The sequence below is a fragment of the Podarcis liolepis genome, assembly GCF_965112155.1.
Source record: "Podarcis liolepis genome assembly, chromosome: 13".
NCBI classification, from domain to species: domain Eukaryota; kingdom Metazoa; phylum Chordata; class Lepidosauria; order Squamata; family Lacertidae; genus Podarcis; species Podarcis liolepis.
The window spans coordinates 39,590,660-39,601,592 of record NC_139573.1 but is presented as its reverse complement, the minus strand read 5'-3'; the positions used below and the strand labels follow the sequence as shown (position 1 = coordinate 39,601,592).

The following is a 10,933-nucleotide window of genomic DNA, read 5'->3' as shown; positions in this document are numbered from 1 at the left end:
ATATTCAGACTGTATTTAGCTGAAGGTAGTGATCAGTGAAGAAATGGCAGTTAACTGTCAGTTGGGAGAAGTTCTGAGGGAGGTGTGAGTTCCAATTGAGCAGTAAAGATCAGGTTTTCTGGGAGGAAAATGGCAGGACTAGGGGAAGTCTGAATGAGCCCTACATTAAGCTAAAATGCTGCTCAGTTCGTACCAGAAGAACATTAGAAACGCGGATTTCTTAAAGGAGCTCAGCTGTCCAAGTAGGCAGGAACATAATCTGAGGAGTTTGCCAGTCAGAGGCAGACTGTACCTAGCTGCTCAACTAATCTGTGTGTGAGCTGGACAGGAGGGGAAGGCTTAGGGAAGTTGGTATGAGAAAAAGATTTAGATGCTGGTGTCAGCAAGAATATCTCTTCTATCTTCAAGAAGCCTTGTCAAGTATATGATGTACCCCAAAGTAAACATCAATATTCCATTATTGGAAAGGGGATAATTCTAATCAGTTCATATTCAAATGTGAAACTACAAAAAAAAGAGATGTTCTAAAAATATATCAGAAATAAAACACAGCCATCATTTGAAATTCACACTTCTCCGAATTGTTCAATGCAGTTCTCCAGCTAAACAATATAAACAAAAATGAATATCTGGAGGTCCCTAAAGTATCCCTTAAAATGCATAGATTAGTGAAAGTGGAATACAAGCGGAATACAATGCATTCCTGTGGGGAAATTCTTCTGCAGATATGCAGATATTAGGGTACAATTTGCACTAAGATACTGAAGATCCATACAGAAGCCATTTTTAAAGAATAATGCATAGTATCCCCCAATGATATAGCATAAAATTCTCATTGCAGTATTGTGCCAAAGAACTACCAGCATATTCTGGCCTTGGTATTTGCTGTCAAGGAGATCAACGAGAACCCCAAGTTCTTACCCAATATTACACTGGGATTCCACATCTATGACAATTACTTTGATGAAAGGATGACCTACTGGGCTGCTCTGAACTTTCCCTCGACACTTATACCCAACTACAAGTGCAACATCCAGAGACACCTGGTGGCAGTTATTGGGGGACTGGACTTTGATACCTCCATCTACCTGGCAAACATCTTGGGCATCTACAAAATTCCCCAGGTAAGATGCTGCCTTGGGCATTTCACACTCATTCACCATGATATTTTCTATGCAGAAAGGATTTGTATAATAGAGAAATAGTTGTGAGAGACAAAGGAGAGTGATTCTGCCCTTCAGAAAAAGTGTTCCCAGTGTGCTTTGCACAGTTAAATAGAATGCATAGCATCAAATTGTCAGTGTCTGTGGATGAAGAGAAGGTAATGGGATGGTGGAAGAGTTCTCATCTCACCCCACTTCCTTATCCACACACACCTAAAAACATGTATCAAATTCCATTCTGCTGACTGACACCCTCTCAACTTTGCTCCATGGCCTACTGGTTGGAGACGGAAGCTGTTCACTTGCAAAGGTGGAAGCCTGCCAGTCAGGAGTCAGCTGCCCACACATTGTGGCACTTGATGGGGATTCTGTGTCTTAGTGATTTGAGAGAAGAAGGGAAGACGCCATGAAATCAGGAGCTGAAATGCTGCGGTGAAGCAAAGAGAAAGAAACAGGGAGAAGAAAGCAGCAACACAGGAAGGCATAGAGGGAAAAGTGGAGAAAGAAAAGGAGGAGGGAGGAGAGGAAAACAGGTGTGCAGGAAACTGGGCATGGAGGGGTGGCAGAGAAGGAGGAGGAGGCTGAGAAACAGAGTGCAATCTGCCACCCCCCTCCCAGCTTTCTGGAACCTGCCTTCTTAAGGCAAGTGGCTCATTTTGCCTCCTGGGTGGGAAGGCCCTGGATGCACATACCCAGTCCATTTGCAATAATAGATGATGCTCCTTTATTTCCCTTTAGCTCACTTATGGCTCCTTTGCTCCAGATCTACAAAGCCAATCTACTTCCTTCTACAGGATGGTGCCCAATGAAGCCCATCAGCACACTGGGATTGTTGAGTTACTTCTGCACTTTGGTTGGACATGGGTTGGGTTGCTTGCTGCAGAAAGTGGAGAGAGATTTATTCAGACCCTGAAACCTCTGCTCTCCCAGAAAGGCATTTGCTTGGCCTTTGCAGAAACAAACCTGAAAACGACACATTTGGCTGCATACTATGCCATGTATTTCCAGCTGATCCAAATTTATCAAGCTATTCTGGAAAGTAAAGCCAAGGTGGTGGTTGTTTATGGAGGAACCAAGTCCATGCTTACATTGCGAACAATGGTAGCACTAGGTGAAATGGAAATCGTGACCAAGATATCTGTCGGCAAGGTGTGGATTCTGACAGCACAACTGGATTTCACAGCATTGAGCCATCAAATGAACTGGGATATGCAAGCCTTCCAGGGTTCCCTATCCTTTGCAGTTCATTCAAATGTAGTACAAGGATTCAAATTCTTTCTTGAGGCACAAAATCCTTTTGCGGCAAATGGAAATGGCTTTGTCAAGCAGATCTGGGCCCAAGTATTTCTCTGTTCATTTCCAAACTCCAGTACAGAGGAGCAGGACAGTGGAATCTGCACTGGTGAGGAGAAGCTGGAGAATCTCCCTTCGTCTGCTTTTGAGATAACCATGTCTGGCCACAGCTACAGTCTCTATACTGCTGTCTATGCCATAGCACATGCTCTACATGCCATGTTCTTGTCCAGGACCAAATACAGGGCAGCGGTGGAAGGAGGGATGCAGGAGCTTCAGCCTTGGCAGGTAATGCCTATCATGGGATATACTTTATTAGACGTAGGCAGTGATATGTAAAACAGTACCCTGAAAAAATTCAAACTCTACATTCTCCGCTTCTGTGCAGAGAAGCTGCTCATTAAAGACTAGCACAGTGAAGTATCAGACCATCTTGATTTTAAAAAAACAAAAAAAAGTTTTTACAAATTCATTCACATGCATAGTATTATTACAGATATTTAAACTTGCACAAGATTCTTCTGAATCTCAAGATTTCCCTCCTCCCCATCATTGATTCTTTAAATAACTTTTTAAATTGCATATTATAAATCCATCTAATTTACCATCCTTCATTGTACCCAAGTCCTATGTATCATTGCAAGAGTTGTTTAAAGTCTGCCAATGAGTTCAAGTTTTTACAGTGGTCTTTCAAGTACAATATATATCTGTCCCATTCTTTGTTGAAGTTTTGATCCTCCTGAGTTCTGATTTTCCTGGTTAATCTTGCCATCTCTGCATAGCCCAATAGTTTCATCGGTCAGTCTGCCCCAGTAGGTATCTTGTCGTCTTTACATCTCTGGGCAAGAAGCATCGTTGCAGCTGTTGTAGCATACATAAACTGTCTTTTCAGTTCCTTCGGTATCTCTGCACCAACAATTCCTAACAAAAAGCCTTCTGGGTTTTTTTTAACAATAGCTATTTTAAACCTTTTTTAAAAAATTCAATGTATATCATTTCACAAAATTCCTTTACCACTTTACAATTTCACCACATATTATAAAAGGTGCCTTCCTTTTCCTTACATTTCCAACAAACATTTGAACTTGTCCTATACATTTTTGCTCATTTCCTCTGCAATACATCATTTACATATAATTTTCTTTTAAAGTATAACACCCCGCAAATTTCAAATCCCCTCTCCATAGTTTTTTCCATGCTGCGAACTGTATATTTCTTGCCCATTGAATCATAACCAATTTAACTTCTTCATCTTTAGTAAACCATTCCAATAACAATTTATACATTTTAGAAAATAATTTCACATTATTTTCCAACCATTCTTTCTCAAACCTTGATAGTTTAATAGCAAAACCTTTTCTTTTATCTATTTTAAAGACATCATTCAGCTGTTGATACTGTAACCAATCTGTTAAAAGGTCTCTTATGTCCTCAATTGTTTTCAATTTCAGCTGGTGTTCCTCCTCTACTAATAACTCCCAATATGTTGCCCAGCCTTTTCTCATATTCAATTTCTTCACAGAGATCGCTTCTAATGGGGAGAACCACAATGGTGTTTTCTGTTCTAGCCAATTTTTATATTTATCCCATACCACATATAATTACTTTCTTATTTCATGGTTCAGAAATCCTCTGTGTACCTTAACTTTTTCATACCATAGATACGCATGCCAACCAAATCTGTTAGCAGAACCCTCCAAATCCAAAATATCTGTATTTTGTAATGTTATCCATTCCCAAAACCAGCAAAGGCAGGGCGCCTCATATTATATTCTTAAATCTCGAAGGGAAAAGCCACCTCTATCTTTAGAGTCTTTTAATAGTTTATGTTTTATTATTGGATTCTTCCCCGTGCCAGATAAATTTTGAAATATCTCTTTGCCATTCCTTAAAGGGCCCTGCCCCACTGATCACAGGAATCGATTGAAACAAAAACGTTATTGGCAATACATTCATTTTTATCACAGATGTCCTCCCCCAAAACGATAGATTCATGCTTTATTTCCCACCAATATTCCTTTTACTTCTTCATCTGATCTTATATTTTGTGCCAATGTCTCTAGTACTAAAATAAACAGTAATGGCAACAGGGGACATCCCTGTCTTGTTCCTTTCATTATTTTACATCTTCCATTATTACATTATTCACAATCAGCTTTGCCTGTTGTTCTGAATAAATTGCATCATTTCCTTTATAAAATGTCTCTCCAAAATCCATCATTTCTAATGCCCCCCCCATAAAAGTCCAGGAAACATGGTCAAAGGCCTTCTTTTGCATCTATAAATATTAATGCTACGTGCTTATCATTTCTGGCCTCCAAATATTCTATTAAATCAATTATATTTCTCATGTTATCCTTCATCTGCCAACCAAGAAGAAAGCCGGCTTAATCTTGATGGATGAAATCCTTTTCATTCTATTTGCCAAAATATTGGCAGTTTGTAGTCATTATTTCATAAAGAGATTGGCCTGTAATTTTTAACTGAAAATAAATCTGTATCTTATTTCGGAATCAGTGTAATATATGCCTCTTTCTGAGATTCTTGCAGTTTCTCTGTATTTAATATTCCATTCATTATATCCTTAAGTGGTTGTGCCAGAAAATCCTGTACTGTATTGGCCCGAATATAAGCTGCACCCAAATATAAGCTGCACCTTTAAGATTGGAGGGGGGGGGGAGAGAAAAAGAAAAAATACCTGAATATAAGCCACTTCATTCCTCGCTGCTCCTGGCTGCATACTGGGGGCAGGGGGGGGGGGCTGATCTGCATTGCTGGCAGCCTTATCCCTTCCCGGCCTTGGGGGAGAAGATGTGGGACTATGCTCCTGGCACTGTTTGCCCAACGCTCCTGGCTACATATCATAAGGTTGCGAATATAAGCCACACATTAACTTTTCACGGTCTGAGTTTGGGAAAAAGGTGGAGCTTATATTCAGGCCAATACGGTAATTTCTTATAATGCTTAGCTGATAGTCCATCAGGTCCTGGTGATTTACCAGCTTTAGCCTGGCCTATTCCCTGTTGCATCTCCATCATTGTTACTGGTGCATTCAAAGAACTGATCTTCTCCTTTGGAATTTTTGGTCAATTGTTCTGCTTTAAATAACCTTCTATTTTTTCTCTGTGTTCCTCACCAGCTCAATATAGCTCTGTGTAATAACTGTTTCCTTATATATTTTGGATTTTCTACTATTTTCCCTTCTACTTTCAGTTTATTTATTAAATGTTCACTCTCTTTTTTCTTTAACTGCCATGCCAGCAATTTCCCTGGTTTGGGTTATGGTCCAAAAGTGTCCTAAGTTGTATCTGTTTTTTTCTTGAATCCATGTGGCTGTAGGGAGCAGGTCAGAACTCCACACACACCAAATTAACATTTAGAGTGAGCAGAACAAATGGCTTTGTTACCCATTTCCTCCCAAGGTAAGAGGAAGTGATATAGGCCAAGCCTGTCAGGACACCTTACTCTACAGCATTAAACCCTTTATGTATGTATTACAAGACATTTGCATTACTTCAAAGTTTCTCTTTTTATTTCAATGCAGCTCCACCCCTTTCTTAGGAGTGTCTCCTTTAACAACTCTGCTGGAGAAACGGTATCTTTTAGTGTGAACAGGGAAGTAGAAGCTGGCTTTGATATTACCAACCTGGTCACTTTCCCAAATAACTCCTTCATGAGAGTCAAAGTTGGAAGGGTAGGTGGGGAGGCTGCCGCAGGCCAGGAATTCACTCTTGACGACAACAGAATGGTGTGGCACAGAAGCTTTCACCAGGTGAGGCATAATTCCTACAGCTATGAGAGATAGGAAAAGAGAATGTTATTCTACTTACAGATCATCCGTCCAGCACATACCTGCCTTTCCAGCCAGATCCTAAACATTTTCCTCTGCACTGCTTAAGAATAATAGAATCATAGAGTTGGAAGACATCCTGAAGCTCATGTTCTTCGGGATACAGGAATCTCAACATAAGATGATCTGGCTGGCTCAGATCAATGCCCAACTAGTGCAGAATAATGCCATTGGCCAGTCTTGTCCAGCATCTGGATATGCCATGTGGCTTTTGGCTTGGGGCTCTTTTCGTCCAAGTGTGTTTCATGAGTCTCTTGGGAAGAAGATGCAGGTGTTTGCTGCTTGCAGTTCAAATGTATGATGGTTGAGAAGGAAGTAGGGGCTGTGAAGGTTTGTGGGTAGCTATTCTTTGTCACCAACTGTAGAATAAGGAAAGGGGCTTCTTAGATAGGAGGAGAATCAGCCCTCCACAAGAAGGCTTGCCTGGCTCCTCCCTACATATCTATAGGCACCAGGCGAAAACATTGCTCTTCTCCCAAGCCATTAGTGAATTAAACTATTTATGGTCTTTCAAACTGGGATGTTACTGTTTCTGTTTGTCATGCTTTTCCTTTTTATGTTTTTATAATGTAAACTGCCCTGTGGCATGGTATAATAAATAAATAAATAAATAAATAAATAAGGTTCTGATAGTGGCCAACCAGACACTTGTAGGACATGATCATAAGACCTCTCTCCCCTTTTGTGGTTTCTGACAACTGGTATCCAGCACCATACTGCCTCTGACCATTGAGTAAAAGCAGTCCCTCCACCAAGGGGTGGTGGTCTCCGATAGGCTTCTCTTCCATTAGTTTTTCCAATCATCTTTTAAAGTCAGCCAAGTTGATGCCCATCACTGTCTCCTGTAGAATTGGATCTCATAGTTTTAGCTATACTGCGTGAAAATGTGCCCCAATCAATCAAATTAGATATCTCTGAGTTCTAGTGTTATGAGAGACGGAGAAAAATCTTTTCCTTACCCTCTTCCCCATTATTTACATGAGCAGGTTTCGCCCCTTTCGGTATGTAACCCAAGTTGTCCCCCTGGTTCCAGGAAGGAAAAGAAGGAGGGGGAGCCATTCTGCTGCTATGATTGTGTTCCGTGTCCTCAAGGCAAGATTTCATCCCAGAAGGGTATGAGACACAGGATATATAATTTTCAAACCGTATGTCATGTTAGAAGTTGAGGAAAGGATAAATAATTTAGTGGTGAAGTGCGCATTTTTGTACATATTGTTTGAATGGAGAACTGCATCAAAATTGTTTAGAGAAGTACACATTTTTAAGGGAATCTGTACTTTGTTCAGTGTGTTGGTTCAAGTAGGGCAATGTAGCCTTCTCATTCAAGTGGCCAATTTCTCCTCCATCCCTATTGACAGACAGCCCCCACAAAGGAATATGGACCATCTCCTAAAAAGAATTGGTTTGTGACCCATGATCTAATCTTTGTTACAAGTTAAAATACAGCAGACAATTTTGACCTAAATGTACCAGTGATATGACTGGGCAGGAGACACCTATCTTAATTCAGGCAATAAAAAATAAACATGCGTATGGCTGATGCATGATCGTACACCCAGGCGCGGTGGAATGCGTTCAACCTAGTATGTGGGGGTGGAATGGGTCTGGGAATGGAACTCCTGTGTAAAATGGTCATGGACTGTACCTTTGGCTACTATGGAAATATCTGTGATGACTCTAATTTAACCTTAAGTGTTCAATACAGCATGTTGTTACTATCCTAACATCTTAAATCTGAATGCATTACATTCTTTCCAGACATGGAAGATTGCATTGGGTGCCCCAAAGACCACTATCCAAACATGGAACAATCGCAATGCATTCCAAAGACCATCAGCTTCCTGTCCATCAAAGAGCCTCTGGGGATGAGCTTAGCATTGTTTGCTCTTTCTCTCTCTCTCCTCACAGTGGTGGTCCTAGTCATCTTCATTAAACATCGGGACACACCCATTGTCAGAGCAAACAATCGGGACCTCACCTACACTCTCCTCACTTTCGTCCTGCTCTGCTTCCTCTGCCCGTTGATCTTCCTCAGCCCTCCAGAAAGAGTGAGCTGCCTGCTCCGACAAATGGCTTTTGGCCTTGTTTTCACAGTGACTGTTTCTTGTGTTCTGGCCAAAACGATCACGGTGGTTCTGGCCTTTGTGGCCACCAAACCAGGATCCAGAATGAGAAAGTGGGTGGGGAAAAGACTGGCAAGCTCCATTGTGTTTTCTTGTTTCCTTATCCAAGCAGGTATTTGCAGTGTGTGGTTAGGAATCTTTCCCCCATTTCCTGATTCTGACATGCACTCAATGATGAGAGAAATCATTCTAGGCTGCAACGAAGGGTCAGTTGCCCTGTTTTACTGTGTCCTGGGCTACATGGGGTTTCTGGCCATTATCAGCTTTGTTGTGGCCTTTTTTGCCAGGAAACTGCCTGAGAGCTTCAATGAGGCCAAATTCATCACCTTCAGCATGTTCTTGTTTTGTAGTGTTTGGATCTCCTTTGTTCCAGTGTACCTGGGCACCAAGGGGAAATACATGGTGGCTGTGGAGATCTTCTCCATCTTGGCCTCCAGTGCTGGCTTACTGGGCTCCATCTTTGCTCCCAAATGCTACATCATTGTGTTGAGGCCGGATCTGAACAGCAAGGATCAGTTAATAAAGAGGAAATAATAAATTATACCATCATCCTTTGGTTTCTTGCCACCAAACTATGAGCAATATAATCTCTCTTTATCCACATCATTAAATTATGTTGCATTCTCTGTGTTGCAATTGTTATGTGCAATTTCTTTTAAAAATCCCCTGGTGTCTCTTTGAGACAGGGGTCCCTGATCTTGTTTTAGCCCTAAGGTTTATTTGGAAAACTAAAAAACTGTCATGAGTACCACAGAATATCGATGCCTAACTAGAACTTCAGAGGGTGATGGATTACAAACTGAACATGAAAAAACAATACACTGAGAGAAAACTTTTATATAGGTCTTGTTGCTTTCTAGCTTATTTTTCCTGCGGGTAAGGTTTCAGTAGAGTTGCTACTGTCATGATTAACCAGTCTCAGATATTTCAGTACAGCGTGTCCCCACTTACTTTGGATTATTATCCAGTGCCCCCTCCCACATAAATGAAGATTTGATTAGTGGGGAGCATCCTCTAAACCCTTTGAATGTCTTCTCTACTGCTCTCTCTCCATTCCAGATCTAATATACTGCACCTAAAATACCCATGTGGAATTTTGGGGGCTGACTGGAGGATGTGTGGAAAAGTTGCTGCTTCTGTGCTCTTCTATGCACATTAGCTGTCAGGTGGGGGAGGGGCTGAGCTGAGCAGCATAAACATCGCCCTGCTGCACCTCCAGTCTCTTCTCTGCCCTCACAAGCCATGAGAACTCTCAAACTCTCTCGATCCATTTCTGGGTATTAATTATTTAATTATTATTCGTGTTCAGTGGGGGATGCCTGTGGTTATGGGCAATATATTCTAGACCATTCCTGGAGAGTTTTTTTAAAACTTAAAATTCAATGGATGACAATTGTGGTATTTTTAATGGTCTTATTGTTATAAAATGGGGCAGAATGTTTCTGAATGAATATTTTGGAATAAAAGTATATTGAACATGAGTGAGATTAAGCTCAGTTTTATCAGATAATATAATACCACCACACACTACGTTTTATTATTTCTATATACTGTCCCACCAACCAGTGGTGCTTTTCTATCAGGAAATGATAGAAAATGCACATCAACTAGGCACTCCCACGGGGTCACCGCTCGGGGTCGTGCCTTGGGCCCTGGCCTCCATAGGCTTTGGAAGGGGCCATGCCCCCTGCAATCCTTTACCGGACTACCCTTCAATATCCGGGGGAGGTGATGGCGCTCCCCCCCATATATCTACAAAACAATACCCATACCAATTCCTAACCACCAAAGCCGAGAAAGTTGTGACGATTTGCTACGAGGTAGGCAAAAAACCCAATGGCTGGTGCCAATTTGCCAAGTGGAAAAAATTCCTACTAGGCCCCTTAACGGCGACCAACCGAGGTCCATAGCAAGGTCAAAAGAGGAACCTTGAAGGGTGGGTGGGTGGGAAACCAACGCAGCTGAGCAGCCAAAGAGGGAGATTCCTGGCCGCGCTTGCCTTAAATGAGGCAAGGCACACCCCCTGGGCCAGCTGATTGGCTGGCCGGGGATGACGCGGCCGAGGATTGCTCAGGCCTCCAATGCTGGCTTACTGGGCTCCATCTTTGCTCCCAAATGCTACATCATTGTATTGAGGCCTGATCTGAACAGCAAGGAGCAGTTAATAAAGAGGAAATAGCAAATATAATCTCTCTTTATTTACATCATATAATCATGCTGTATTCTATCTCTTACAACTGTTATGTGCAATTCTTTTAAATATCCACTACTGGCCTCTTTACAACAGGTGCCTCCAATCTCTTTTCTTCCTAAGATTCATTTGGAATACTAAGAAGCTATCATGAGTACCACAAAATATTGATGCCTGACATGAACGTTAGAGGGTAATTGATTAGGAAGTGGCCAAGGAAAAACAATATATTGAGAGGCAATTAAAACAAACAAACAAACAATCCAACAAACAAACAAACAAACACGTCTCATTCCTTTCTAGGTTATTTCCC

The 10,933-nt window shown here is 41.4% G+C and overlaps 1 protein-coding gene across 1 annotated transcript; it reads left to right on the top strand.

Annotated features, from left to right (window-relative positions):
* The first annotated feature begins 28 nt into the window (after nucleotides 1–28).
* LOC310690533 (vomeronasal type-2 receptor 26-like) lies at nucleotides 29–9,042 on the top strand. Its single transcript, XM_083469645.1, has 6 exons — nucleotides 29–84; nucleotides 842–1,124; nucleotides 1,902–2,744; nucleotides 6,001–6,228; nucleotides 7,293–7,419; nucleotides 8,065–9,042. The coding sequence occupies exons 1-6, from the start codon at nucleotides 44–46 to the stop codon at nucleotides 8,961–8,963; spliced, it is 2,421 nt and encodes an 806-aa protein (XP_083325771.1). The 5' UTR covers nucleotides 29–43; the 3' UTR covers nucleotides 8,964–9,042.
* The last annotated feature ends 1,891 nt before the right edge of the window (nucleotides 9,043–10,933 follow it).